This window comes from Balaenoptera borealis (assembly GCF_965194805.1).
Source record: "Balaenoptera borealis genome assembly, chromosome: 1".
Classification (NCBI taxonomy): domain Eukaryota; kingdom Metazoa; phylum Chordata; class Mammalia; order Artiodactyla; family Balaenopteridae; genus Balaenoptera; species Balaenoptera borealis.
The window spans coordinates 28,841,401-28,856,604 of NC_138860.1; the positions used below are offsets into that span (position 1 = coordinate 28,841,401).

The 15,204-nt window shown below is 33.9% G+C and overlaps 1 protein-coding gene, 1 long non-coding RNA gene and 1 pseudogene across 7 annotated transcripts in view; 1 reads left to right on the forward strand and 2 right to left on the reverse strand.

Annotated features, from left to right (window-relative positions):
- AKT3 (AKT serine/threonine kinase 3) overlaps nt 1-15,204 on the forward strand; it is a 387,341-nt gene that overhangs the window by 300,730 nt on the left and 71,407 nt on the right. For all 5 annotated transcript variants that reach the window (XM_082340891.1, XM_082340893.1, XM_082340892.1 and 2 more), the window contains one exon: nt 5,481-5,568. In XM_082340891.1, the coding sequence (XP_082197017.1) occupies nt 5,481-5,568 (88 nt within the window). The remainder of the gene's footprint in view (nt 1-5,480; nt 5,569-15,204) is intronic.
- LOC309605611 overlaps nt 1-15,204 on the reverse strand; it is an 867,207-nt gene that overhangs the window by 241,714 nt on the left and 610,289 nt on the right. The window lies entirely within an intron of this gene.
- Nucleotides 12,794-14,645, reverse strand: LOC309606313 (zinc finger CCCH domain-containing protein 15 pseudogene; annotated as a pseudogene). The gene is made up of 2 exons: nt 14,542-14,645; nt 12,794-14,451 (listed from the first exon to the last, which is right to left on the reverse strand). The product of its transcript is annotated as a zinc finger CCCH domain-containing protein 15 pseudogene (transcript).

Consider the following 15,204-nt stretch of genomic DNA (forward strand, 5'->3'; position numbering starts at 1 on the left):
ATAAAGTGATTTTTTGTTCTTTGTCAGGGCATTTGCACATCTCTTGTTTCCCTTGCTTTTTAGTAGCCTGTGGAGTAGGTAGGATAGATATTATTCTCATTTCCATTTGATTGAGGAGAAAATGAGGCCCAGGGAGGGTTAAGTGATTTATCCTAGTTCTCACCGAAGATTCGTGTAGAACAAGAATAGAAATCAAGTTTATGTGTGCCTATTTGATATTTCTCTTGTATCTTCTTTACAGTGCACCGTTTTCTTAGTTGAGGTTTTAAAATGTATTCCATTTGATATGATTGTTTCACAACTATTGTAACAAGTGGTACTTGGCAATAGATAATCTTTATATAGAGCTAGGATTTCAATTTTATCTAGTTGAGTTTTGGATCTTAGATTTGCCTTAGATTTCAAGGGCAGTGAATTTTTAACCCATCTTTTTCTGACTCCTTCTGGTTTTCATGTCTATGTCTCATTCATTTTTTTATTGTCATTTCCCAGCCTCCACCCACACCCCACCCCCTGGGGATAGCACGTAGTAGGTACTTAATAATTGTTGAATACACGTGAGGTAAATTTCTACAATGTTAGTGGCCTGGTAGGTAGGACAACTCTTAAAGTTTTGTCTACCCAGAAGTTGATATTGTCTAAAGAGAAGATGTGGTATTTTTAACTATCTGGTATTTCCTTTTAAGGTAGATATGTCAAGCCCCTCCACTGCTACATTAAAATATTGGGAATGCAAGGATGAATAAGATAGATAATCTCTGCTCTAGTTGTTCATAGAATAATGTGGGGCACAAAACATATATTCACAGATGCTCAGGTTAAACTACGTACAAATACTTTTGAAATTATTAGCTGTTAAGGGGATTGGAACACTTGAGCTGGTTCATAAAGGAGTTGGAATTTGCAGTGGCTTTCATGAAGAGAATTTTACATGTAAATAACAGCTAGAATTGCAAATGAACGTGGCATTTGAGAAGTTCAGCAACTGGAGTGTAGAATATGAGTTGGGTAACATTGGCAGATGAAGCCAATATGTTAGATTGTAAGGACCTTATCTTTCTTAGAAAATATTTAATCTTTATTCAGAAGGGGATGAGAAGCCACTGAATTATTAAAAGTAAGGGATGGTGTAATCAGGTCTGTGTTATGAAAAGGTAACTCAGGAAGCTTTGTCATGGATAGATTAGAACAGTGAAGGGCCAGGGGCAGGGAGGCAGAGTAATTAAGAATACATATGGAATTGTCCAGATAAGACATGGAGTCCTTCCTAAAGCAGTTGTAAAGAGTGATAAATAGAACTTTGTGAATGATTAAATAGAAATGGTGAGGAAGGGGAAGGAGTCAGGATGCCTCTGAGGTTTCCAACTTGGATGACTAGTTTGGAGAATGGAGTTATCATTAACAGAGAAGGAGTACAGGCAAAGGAGGAGGCTTGATGAGGTGGATGTTGATATTAGTTTTGCTACACCGAGTCTGAGGTTTCTATAGAAAACCTAGATGTCAAGCAGGCAGCTGAAAATAGTACCAGTGCTTAATAGAAACACAATAACTGATTTTCTCTGGGTATATGTCCAAGAGTGGGATTGCTGGGTCATATGGTAGTTCTATTTTTAGTTTTTTAAGGAACCTCCATACTGTTCTCCATAGTGGCTGTACCAGTTTACATTCCCACCAGCAGTGTAAGAGGATTCCCTTTTCTCCACCTCCTCTCCAGCATTTATTGTTTGTAGATTTTTTGATGATGGCCATTCTGACCGGTGTGAGGTGATACTTCATCATAGTTTTGATTTGCATTTCTCTAATAATTAGTCATGTTGAGCATCTTTTCATGTGTTTGTTGGCCATCTGTATGTCTTCTTTAGAGAAATATCTATCTATTTAGGTCTTCTGCCCATTTTTTCATTGGGTTGTTTGTTTTTTTGATACTGAGCTGCATGAGCTGTTTGTATATTTTGGAGATTAATCCTTTGTCCGTTGCTTCATTTGCAAATATTTTCTCCCATTCTGAGGGTTGTCTTTTCGTTTTGCTTATGGTTTCCTTTGCTGTGCAAAAGATTTTAAGTTTCATTAGGTCCCATTTGTTTATTTTTGTTTTTATTTTCATTACTCTAGGAGGTGGGTCAGAAAAGATCTTGCTGCAATTTATGTCAAGGAGTGTTCTGCCTATGTTTTCCTCTAAGAGTTTTATACTGTCCGTCCTGACATTTAGGTCTTTAATGCATTTTGAGTTTATTTTTGTGTATGGTGTTAGGGAGTGTTCTAATTTCATTCTTTCACATGTAGCTGTCCAGTTTTCCCAGCAAAGATGAACTTATTTGCAAAGCAGAAATAAAGACACAGATTTGGTATCCACAAACTTATGGATACCAAGGGCACAAGGATGGGGTGGGATGAATTGGGAGATTGGGATTGACATATATACACTACTATGTATAAAAGAGATAACTAATGTGAACCTACTGTATAGCACAGGGAATTCTATTCAATGCTTTGTGTGACCTAAATGGGAAGGAAATCTAAAAAAAGGAGACATATGTGTACGTATAACTGATTCACTTTGCTGTACAGAAGAAACTAACACAACATTGTAAAGCAACTATACTCCAATAAAAATTAATTTAAAAAAAAGAAACACAAAACTGAATATTTGGATTTGGGATCTGTAGATACCTAGGAGGTAGCTGGAGCCATGAGAATAGTGAAAAGAGTAGAATATAAAAAGAAGGTGGCCTAGGACATAGTCTTGGGAAATGTCAAAATTTAAGAGGTACAAAGAAGAGAAAGAGCCAACAAAGGACCCTGAAAAGTCTTTGGAAATGTAATCAAAGATAGCACTATAGTATACCTCTTTATTATTCCTATTCAACTATTTTAAATACTGCCTGAATTTCTCTGATACTCTTTACCGAATTGCTATCAGTTCTATCAAAGAGTCAGCTCTCATCTTGCTTTTATTTCTTATTCTTCATTACTTTATGATTATTCTATTAGTATCTCCTTTAGCCTCCTATGCAAATTTTGTAGGAAAAGCATGACCTCATGTTGCATTCAATAACACAAGGAAAATGTGAATTAGATGTTGTTTCTCGTTATGAAGAATCCATAGTAGCTGAGGATTTTAGTTTGGCTTTCTGATATGGAAATTTGGTATTCTTAGACAAAAATATCTTAATGTAAATCATATTTTGATATAATTTTGACGTTTTAAATTGTATATTAGGGAGTCATTGACGTTGAAATTTTTGACAGTTTCACACTTTGAAGAAGCTTGTGTTAAAGAATCTCTACCAACTTCTAAAATGGCAGCCTAAGATTATATTCTTAGTCTTTGTATTGCATTCATGGCCGATACTTTAATTTTATATGTATTTGATAAATATAGATTAAATGCTGGCTATGTCCAATGCCAAACTATTGCTAGAGAATTGAGGGATGACATAAAAATGAAAAACTGAAGCTGAATTAAAACCTTTTAATTACAAAAATGATTACGGTTCTCCATTCCAACTCCTACCTCATCCATCATCTCATATATATAATTAAGATTGAAAACAGTATTGAAATAAACAATAACATAAATGTACGAAAATACAATGAACTGCTGATTTTTCTTGTGCATACTACTTTAATGCATACTTTGAAATGTTGAATAATTCTTTTCAGAAGCCTGTGTTTTGGTGTTTCTGCTTTTCTGGCTCCCTAAGCACAAGCTTTAAAACGCTTTTTGGATAATCCAGTACTGAACTCTCCCCTCCAAAGAATTTGCATTCTACCAGGAGAGAGACATATACAACTTGAAATAGAATGAAAAAGAGTGAGGCCAGGGAGTCAAGTGCCGAGTGTTAACTAAATATAGATTTGCCAGTCTGAAAGTTGCAAATATGCATGTAACTATTATGATCTGATCCAATCTAAAAGTTCCATATCAGGAGTGTAGTTTATTCTGTATGAATCTTGAGATAGGAGACCTAGATAGTGGGAACTATAGGATCATCACTACAGATATTCAGATATCAGCTAATTGTTTTGTTTTCCATTCTGACAATGTGTCAGAGGATCCTGGACTCTTCCCAGTCGTGTATTTCTTATACCTAATAATAACCAGAATTCATTAAAATTGTATAATTGTTTGTTTTCTATGGCCTATTTGCGTTTCTTCCTACTCAGTGTTGTGTTGGGAGTTGAAATGTACCAGCTTAGAATAACCAATTGTTAAATTTAAAAAATTTTGTGAGCTGGTTGTTGAATACAGTCATTATTAAAAATTAAATTATATAAGCTTACAGTTAAATCAGGAACATTAAAATAACGGGTAAAAAATACTCAAAACTCATCACTCTTTAATAATGTTGTTAAATTTTACTCTTATCTATGCTTTTGAGGTTACTTATCTATTTTGCTTATATATTTTGAGGTTAGAAATACTATATAATGTTTTACTTCCACACATCTTGTATCAGTAAAAATAATAATATATATAAAATGCATTATATTGTGTATGCATAATTTCCCTCAGAGAGCTTATTGTTAAGCATTTACCAGCACACATCATTCCTAACGATGAGTAAAATCAAATAAAACTTGCTGTATCAAATTCAGATTTAAATAGATTTCCTTTCTTTTCCTCTTTTCTTTCCCTGTCCTTTCTTTTTTTCTCTTTTTCCTCTTTCCCTCCCACCTTACTTCCTTCTCTGTTTTTTCTGTTTCTCTCATCCTTTCTTCATAGTGACTAGTAGGCACTATATGAAACTGAGAAAGCTAGAAAGCACCTGAATTTCAGATTGTGTCAGGTATCAGTTGAATAACAGTACCTTCAAAGATGGGGTGGGAGTATTTTTAAATTTTTAATTTATATTGAAACTTGAATAGCATATTACATTGCAGTGATATTTCATAGATTAAATTTATCATTTCTGTGAAAATTCATTTGAGATATGAAAATAGTCCATGAGTTTCTGTCTGTTAGCAATGCTCTCCAAATTGTTTTTTCTAAGTAATTATCTAGTCTTTTCAGAATTTATGTTAACAAGGGTGCATTTTGACTAAAGTTGTTCTAAAATAAATTTGGTTTATAGAATTGACAGTAGCTACCATTTATTGTGCTAGGTACTCAATGTTATTTCTAACCCTTGCAATAATCCACCAGGCTGGTATTATTAATCCCAGTATACAGATGAGAAAACTGAGATTAAGCAACTTTTTTATTGTCATATACCTCATAAATTTCCGAGCCGGTTGCCTGTTTGAGGTTTGTCTCCAAAGCCTATGCTCTTTTCAAATACCATACTGTCCTGAGGCTAGTTCTTATTAATAGCATATTAGGAAAATTAGATCTTACAACAAAAGCTTTTTATTTTTATGGCTATTTATCACAAGAACTATTTACACACAGAAAATTACATTTCACAAAAACTTTGTAGTTATGCATTCAGCTTACGTAAACGTTTTATACTCATTTAATTTTATTTCTGTCCTCACAGCCTTGGTGGAGGACCAGATGATGCAAAAGAAATTATGAGACACAGTTTCTTTTCTGGAGTAAACTGGCAAGATGTGTATGATAAAAAGGTAGGTTATCTTCATGGCATAGTGTTTATATATTTTGGTTAAAATGAATTTACAGCAAAAAAATTTTTAAGTGAATAAAAGTTAATGATGTAATTATATTTTTCATTTTTACTCAGTCATTTAATTGAATATAGGACTTCTTAGCACAAAATTTTCTTGATAGTTTTGACTCCCAAAATGCATTTTGAAATTTTATTCAATGTGATCAAACAATTTTCCTTTTTTATCACAATAATTTGTTAGTTTGCTTCTCATCATTTCCTTAATTCATAAGAAATAAAGGCACCAATGTTATATTATTCTTCAGGAAAACTAACTAGCAAAACAATCATAATTTTAAAACTTTGTCTCTATGCCTTTCATTTTAAAGTGAACTCTTCATATTTATTTATACAATTTCTTATTTTAAAAGGAATTTAAAGCAATTTAGTTTTAATATTTAACAAAGTAATAAATGTATTTGTCTTCTTTGGAACATCTCTGTTATTTGAAACAGAACTTAAAGACCCAGAGAATGGATGCTACAAATTATATGATTTTATTTTTACTGTAATCTGCTTAGTACTTGTTTTTAATACTACAGCGTTTACTTAAGTTTAGGAACAGGAAATTATTGTGTTTGTTCTATCTTTAAAATTTTTTTAATTTTATTTTTACTACTTCAGATATTGTTAGTATAGACACTGGTTTTTATATTTTGATTTTCAAATGCTCATATAAAAATTTTACTATGAAATTTTTATGTAGTTCAGCATTTGCTTAGAATTTTTATCTAGTCATTTTGTGTAGTTAGTCCTTCCATTTCAATTTATTCCAGGTTTCCATATTTTTCTCTAAAACATATATCAGTCAACATTTATGTAGTGTCTATTTTGTGCCAAATATTCTTCTCTATTAATTCCTAAAGATAGAATGATATCATATGAGTTATGAGGAAGTGAGGCAAGTACTTCATTTTTGTATTATGTTACAGTAATAGGGAGTATGGTGATTTTGTAAGCATTTCCTGTAACTAGGTGTTTAAAATAGTTGCACCATGTTACGATACCTCTACTCAAACTTCACTTCAATTAAACTTACGTCTCTTCAGCTCGGTGCTTTGTGACCACCTAGAGGGGTGGGATAGGGAGGGTGGGAGGGAGATGCAAGAGAGAGGAGATACGGGGATATATGTGTATATATAGCTGATTCACTTTCTTATAGAGCAGAAACTAGCACACCATTGTGAAGTAATTATGCTCCAATAAAGATGTTAAAAAAAAAAAAAACTTCTGAGTTTCTACCATGTATAAAGCACTGAGGTAAGTATTGGATCCTTCTCAAATCTTATGAGAAGCTTGTGACCATTCTTAAGTTTCCTCAGTGTTTATTAACTTCATGTAGACAGGTATACATCCACTTTATAACACTGATGATATTCTTTATGAGTTGCATCCATATATAGCCCCTAATGCACTATGTACTGTTTATCATGTCAGTGCAATATAAAAGAACCTGAAATTGGGAGACTGGGATTGACATATATACACTAATATGTATAAAATAGATAACTAATAAGAACCTGCTGTATAAAAAAATAAATAAAATTAAATTAAAAGAAAATGAACCTGAAAAAGAAATCTGAAAAGTATCAAGATCTTGGCATGCCTCCTAGAAATAATATATGGTCAGAGGTTTTCTTTGGCAGACAAAGTTATAAGCCACAACTAAATATTCCTTTGATATACCCTGTCCAAGGAGGATTCCACCACAACCACCAACAACAAAATATGACAGAAAGAAAAATTTCTTTAAGAGACAAATGTGGAGCACCAGTATGACACTGCTAACCTTAAAGAAGGGGCAAAACATGGACTTTCTTCAGTCCTATTCAGAGAGTAAGATATGCTACAAAGATTTCGTCATCAGGATGCAGCTTTTCATGTTAAATTGTAGTTTGGCATCACCTAGAGAACGCTCTGAGAACCCACTTAGCACACAGTGAAGAAGCAAGGCTTATCCTGTCACTGTTCCACTGGGCTCAACATGCCCAGAGCGAAGGTACTATTAAGATGTCTACCCAGGCAGCTCCCTTGTGGTGAATGGAACTGGAGAAGCCAGCAAGTAGGGTAGGAGAAGGAGCTGCCAAAGCACAGCTTTGGATGATATGTGTGAAGAAATGAGTTTAAATTGTTAGTATGTTGATAAAAATAGTTGCTACTTAATTTGAGCAAAGATGTTAACTATCTTGCATAAAGAAGCGCAACCACAAAAATCACAAAGTTTCTACACTCATTTACGCCTGCTACAGGTTTACTCTGGGGGTGTGGGTAGTATACTGGATGTCAGATAAGGTACTAATGTTTTCAGCCATCTTCACACACCTGAAGAAGAACAGCGTCATAGCAGCATGCTTAAATTTTGAGACTCCTTCTAAAAGGATGTGAAAATACGATTGGTTTTATTTGGGTTTGTATTGTATCACTAACAAACAAGGAATTAATTATAGGAATGCTAATGCCAGTAGCTATTTTAATGAATTCATTTGTAATTCTAGTGTTTTCAAACGTTTTTAAGGGGTCCTATGTCTTTAAAACACGTAACTTATTCATAAAAGGTTAGTTCATTTCTAAGATCAGGTATTTTTTTATTACAGTTTTACTAATGTGCTTTGGGACATTTACGACTTTTATAGATTTATTACATGATTATTGGCCATTTTTCTATATATTGTGGCAAACCTAGAGATGAAGGCACATGTAAAGATCCTGGTATCTTTAGGGGAAAGCTAAATCTCTTCCTAGGCAAAGTTAAAAGTGAATTAATCTTAATGACAAGTATCATGATGTACCACTCTAAAGAACTTGATACTGGAAGGTGGAAATACTCATCCTGGATCTGCTTCTTCCCTCTTGTGTGGAAATGGACAAGTTGTTTTACTCCCATGTAAAATTATGATCTTTGAAGTATCTTCAAGCTTTAGGATTCTCTGGTAGGATATTTTATAATAAGAATTTATCTAGTTAAATTTCTATATAAGATTTATACTCAGTTTGTCAACGTCTACAAAAAAGTCTGCTGGGATTTTCTGTGAGATTATGTTCAATTTATAGAAAAATTTGGGAAGAATTGGCATTTGAACATGCTATACGTCTCCATTTACTTAGGTCTTCTTTAATTACTCTCAGTAATATTTCATAATTTTCAGTGTTTAGTTCTTACCCATATTTTGTTAAATTTATCCATAAGTATTTCATGTCTTCTGATGTGGATGGTATTTTTAAATTTCATTTCCATATTGTTTGCTACCAGTAGAAATAGGATTGATTTTTGTATATTGACCTTGTATGCTACAAGCTATTAGTTTTAGCAGCTTTTTTTGTACGTGACTTAGGGTTATCTAAATAGGAGATCATATCTTCTATAAATAAAAAGTTTTACTTCATTTTCAATCTGCACGTATTTTATTTATTTCTTTTGCCTTATTATATTGGGTAGGACCTTTCTACAAAGTGGAATAGAAATGATGAGAGTTGACATCCTGGCTTTGTTTCTAATCTTAGGGAGAAAACATTTTTTACCATTAAATATGACGTTAATCACATCTAGCACCGAAACCTTCATTACTAAACGTCATTCTCCAGTAAAAAGAACCAAGGTTATTTGGAGAAGTAGTTGATCCCACAGCTGGGATGGGGAAAATGAAAGAAGAGCCCAAGGAATTCTGTGGTACCAGAAAATAAAAAAACAAAGGTAGATGGAAAAAGGTGCATGTTTGTAGGACACAGGAGCCAACCTTAAATAATTCCCAGTGGTGAAAGCTGGAACAATTTCAGTAGCAAAACAAATATTGTATATGACCAAAAATATAAGATACATATCCATGAGTCTATACTGCAGAAATTAATGATTGAACAAATAGATAAAATATTGAGAAGAGACATGTCTTCATTATAGGTGAATTCCAGTTAATAAATGTAGAAGGAATCAGGGAAATAGAAAATTACCATTAAAACACCAGAATAAAAATTGCTGTATGCAAGATTCACCAATGAATGTTAAAATCAGTGGGCAAAAGTTTAAGAAGGAGGATATTTGCATAGTGTCAACGTATCTTTCCCCAAATACTTATTTACAAAGATTAAAAGAGTAATTTTACAATAAAAAGCCCTGGCAAACAGTCTTAAACCAAGTGATCAAGATTAATATCACCAGTAATAAGACACGGAAATCATTATAACCCATGGTATGATGCCCTGAGAAGGCTGTATCACTTTTGTACTATTTTTCCTCAAAATGCATAACCTCAGTATAATCATGAGAAAACCTAAGAAACCCTCAAAAGTGTCAGCTTCATGAAAGGCAAGGAATGATAGTGGAACTTTCACAGATTGGAAGAGACTAAGGTGGCATGATGACTAAATGCAATGTGGGATTCTAGATTGGATCTTGGAATAGAAAAGGGCCATAAGTGGAAAACCTGGTGAAATCTAAATAAATTTGGTAGTTAATACTTTTGTACCAATTTAATTTATTAGTTTTGATAACTGTACTATGGCTGTATAAACTATTAGCATCAGGGGAAGGTGTGTAAAGGGTATATGGGAACTATTTGTACTATTTTTCTAAGTCTTTTCTAAGCCTAAAATTATTTCAGTATAACAAGTTATAAAACTTAGATCTAAGTGTAGGGTTTTTAATACCTCCTTTATTGGGTTGGGGAAGTTCCTTCTATTCCTAGTATGGTAACAGTTTTTATCATGAATAAGTGTTGAATTTTATAAAAAGTTTTTTGCATCTATTGCGATGATCATATGGTTTTTCTCCTTTATATTCTGTTAAAATGGTGAATTGTATTGATTGTTTTTCTAATGTTAAATGAACCTTCTATTCCTGGGGGAAGATCTGCTTACTTATGATATTATCCTTATTATGTATTGCTAGATTTGATACAATGTGTTTTTTAAAGGGTTCTTTGCATGCTTAAATCATTCATGATACTGAGGCGTCATCTTCTTTTCTTAGAATGTCTTTGTATGGTTTTCAATTTCAGGATCATGTTTACCTTTTTAAAATGAGGTGAGAAGTATGCCCTCCTCTTCAGTTGTATGGAATTGTTTCTGTAGAATTTATATTAAATGTTCCTTAAATCTTTGGTAGAATTTACCAGTAAAGCCCCTTGGGCCTAGAGTTTTCTCATTGTTGGGAGGTTTGTTAACTATGAACTTAATTCTTGAATAGTTAAGGGACTATTCTGGTTATTCTTGAATAGTTAAGGGACTATTCTGGTTATCTGTTTTTTCTTGATTGAGTTTTGGTATTTTATGGCTTTCAAGGAATTTGTCATCTAAGTTTGCTAATTTATTGGCTTAAAAATGTTTGCAATATTCTCTTTATATCTTTATAGTGTTTGTTGTATATGTAGTGATGACTTCTTTTATTCCTGATATTGGTATATTGTTTTTCTGTGTTCAAAGTCATTAATTCTCATCTTTATTCTGCTTCTTTTGAGTTGATGTTGCTTTTCTTTCTCTATCTTCTTTAGGAGAAAGCTAAGATGATTGGCTTGAGACCTTTCTCTTTTTTCTAGCATAAGCACTTAATGCTGTGTTTCTATCTTAAGGACAGTTAGCCATGCTTTGCGAATTTTGATATTGTTGTCTTTTCATTTCAAAATATTTTTAGTTCTTCTTGTGATTCCTTCTTAACTCAGGGATTATTCAGGAGAGTGTTGTTCACAATTTCCAAATATATGGATTTTTCAGACATCTTTCTGTTATTGATTCCTACTTATCTATGGTTGGAAAACATATTTCATATGATATTAATCCTTTAAAATTTATTGAGATTTGTTTTATGGTCGATAAAATGGTTTATCTTGGTGTATGTTTCATACACACTTGAAAAAAATGTGTATTCTACTTATATTGCATAAAATATTCTACCAGTATCCATTAGGTCAAGATGATTGACAGTGTTGTTTATGTCCCCTATATTATTACTGATTTTATGTCTACTTGTTCTATCAGTTACTGAAAAAGGATCATTGAAGTCTTTAGCTATAATTGTGGATTTGCTTGTTTCTCTTTTTACATCTGCTTCTTGAATTTTGAAGCTTCATTGTTAGTTACATACACATTTAGGATTGCTATGTCTTCTTAGTGAATCTACCCCTTTTTCATTATGAAGTGTTCTTTTATATTTGTAGCATTAATCTTTGTTTTGAAATCTACTTTATCTGACATTAATATAAGTACTCCAGCTTTCTTTTGAATTTGTATATTTTTACCATCTTGTTATTTTTAACCTATATCATTATATTTAAGTGTATTTTCTCTTAGACATGATATAGTTGATTCTTGCTTTTTTTTTTGGATTTAATGTATGAGGATTTTATTTACAATGTTATTAACGACAACAACAACAAAATTAAACATAGGTTACTGCAGCTGATCCTGTGAGATTTAAGAAGTTCCATTTTAAATTGCCATCAAATTGTCCAAAGATATACAATACTAAATCTGTGGTTTTCTTTATGAAGTACAGTGCTCATATTTTAGGCAGTCCTTTTTTTTTTTTTTTAATAAATTTATTTATTTATTTTTGGCTGCCTTGGGTCTTCGTTGCTGCGCGCGAGCTTTCTCTAGTTGTGGTGAGCGGGGGCTGCTCTTCATTGTGGTGCGCGGGCTTCTCATTGTGGTGGCTTCTCTTGTTGTGGAACACAGACTCTAGACTCACAGGCTTCAGTAATTGTAGCTCGCAAGCTCTAGAGCGCAGGCTCAGTGGTTGTGGCACATGGCCTCCTTAGTTGCTCTGAGGCATGTGGGATCTTCCCGGACCAGGGCTCAAACCCGTGTCCCCTGCATTGGTAGGTGGATTCTTAACCACTGCACCACCAGGGAAGCCCTAGTCAGTCTTTTTTTTTTTTTTTTTTTTTTTATATTTTTAATTTAATTAATTAATTTATTTATTATTTTATGGCTGTGTTGGGTCTTCGTTTCTGTGCGAGGGCTTTCTCCAGTTGTGGCAAGTTGGGGCCACTCTTCATCGCGGTGCACGGGCCTCCCACTATCGTGGCCTCTGTTGTTGCGGAGCACAGGCTCCAGACACGCAGGCTCAGTAATCGTGGCTCACGGGCCCAATTGCTCCGCGGCATGTGGGATCTTCCCAGACCAGGGCTCGAACCCGTGTCCCCTGCATTGGCAGGCAGACTCTCAACCACTGCGCCACCAGGGAAGCCCCCTAGTCAGTCTTTTAAACATATAAATACAAAAGAAATGAAATCACTCATTAAAAACTGTGTTAAATGAAGGGTATTTTAAATTTACATTTATGTTGTCCTTGTAATAATACATGCCCAATGAAAATCAGGAGCTTGAAGGGCAATTACACTTCCTACCTGAGTGGACAGTTAGAACAATCAATCATTTTCAGTTTATCATGAACTACTCTGAACTCACTATGAGATGTAGCCAAAGTCAGAATACAGGAGTTAGGGAGAATATTCCTTTTTTGGAGGCAAGTAAGCCCACCAGAATCTGCATGGAAAATAAACATCCTATTGAAGAATTCTAGGTGGAAAAATTAATGTAGTCAATTTCAACCATGCTGAGCTGGCTTAATTTTTTCATTGACTTGTATGATGTCATTCTTCTAAATCAAGTGTGTTTAAGTTCTTTTAGATCATCCACATCTTCCCCCAAAAAGGTTTTCATCAATAGGAATAGCATCGATGGCTCCATTTTTCTGTCCCTTCCCTTCATTGTCTTCTTCCAAATCACTTCTTTTGCCATTTTTAGCCCTACCTCTGTAAGCTTTGCTTAATTTGTTTTTATCTCTTTCTGAAGAATGTGTACTGAAATCTTTCAAGACTGGCTACAGTAATACCTGTCTCATCTACATCGCTCATTGAATCATCAGCCTCATCTCCACCTGTTCCCTGGGTGTAACAGGTATCGTCTGCTTCCTCCTCATTATCATCAGCTCAGGATGAAATTCAAACATCTCACAACTACTGAAAACTAGTGCCTACCCTGTTTTGAAGTCTGCTTTCCTTCTTTCCATTCCTTGCTTAAGTTTATCAATCTCTTCTTGTTTTTTCCTTGCATATAAGAAAAGATTCTGGAGTTATTTTGGCAGCATTTGGACCTAGGGCAGAACCCTTTTTCAATTAGATCTTCTAATGAAATTCTCTGTTCTTTCTCTTCTTTCTTTTCATAAAAGATAAAAATATACAATACAATATAAATACAATACAATACAAATCCAGGAGGAAGTGTATCATGATACATGCAAATATCTCCCCCTCCATGGCATATCCAAAGCCAGCCATATCTGTTGTTTTCAGTAGCTTCAAAGAAATGTCTGCACACTAACAGTTTAGGAGTTTTTCTTTTCTGCCTCACTGTGCTTGTTACTCACTGCTTCTTCCAGTTTTTTTCTCATCCCAATTAACTGTAGTATACTTTTCAAGTTCTTCACTGCTTGCATCACATTTTCTCACCACAGTCAAGTCATGAGAGAACTTATACTTATCTCCTTTAGTGCTCTGCCCATGCACGTACCACAGATTCAGGATCTGCACCTTTACTTAGTTTTTGAGCAGCAACTACAGGTTTGAATAGCTCATTTAGCTCTTGCAATTCTTACTTCTTGTCATCTTTCTTCAGTTTCTCTTTGGCTTCCCTTTATGCTACCTGATGTGGATTTTGTTGACCAAATTGAACTTGATGAGTGACAGCCTTGATAAACTTTTTTTGCTTTGCTCCTTTCTTGTTCTTTAGACCAAAAGTTTTGTCTCCAATAATCTTCTTTTTCTACTCCACTTTTTTGCTTCCCCCAGCCTGAGCAGGTTTCTTGGTTGGGGGGCAGGGGGCATTGTGGAGACAGTTGACACCAGCCAGACTTCAGCACAGTTGGATACCATCAGGGGATCTGGACCCATGGCAGGAGGAGGAAGATGAACACACAGCCACCTTAGTCACTGTACCATACCTTGATTTTTTCTTATTCATTAGATAATATATGACTTTTAATGGAATGTGCAGCCCATTTTTATTTAATTCGATTATTGACATAGTTGGGTTGAAATCTGCCATCTTGCAGTTTGTTTTTTATTTGTTTCTTTATCTGCATTCTTTTGGATTTATTGAATATTTTTATGATTCCATTTTATCTGAGCTATTGTGTCATTATCTATACTCCTTTGTTTTCTTCTCTTGAGAATGTTTTAGAGTTTTCCATATATATGCTTAACTTATCACACTGTACCTTCAGTTAATATTATAAACATATCACTTTCAATAGCATATTTCTGTTTCCCCTTCCATTCTTTATGCTATCATTTTCATATATTTTACTTTCACATGTTATAAACATCACAATACATCATAATTCTCTTTAGCTTTAGACAATTATATTTTAATGTGCTGAAAAATGCTTTATATTTACTACTAGTAGCACTCTCCATTCCTTTATGTAGATCCATGCGTCCATCTGGTATTGTTTTTTGTTTTGTTTTTTCTTCTTCATTGTTTTTCTTTAGCCTTTACTCTAAAGCTCATTTAGCTCCATGTCTAAGACATGATCCCCCTAATTTGGAAATATTCATGGAAAAAAGAATGCATTTGAAGGAAATACAGGCTTGGAATTGATGGG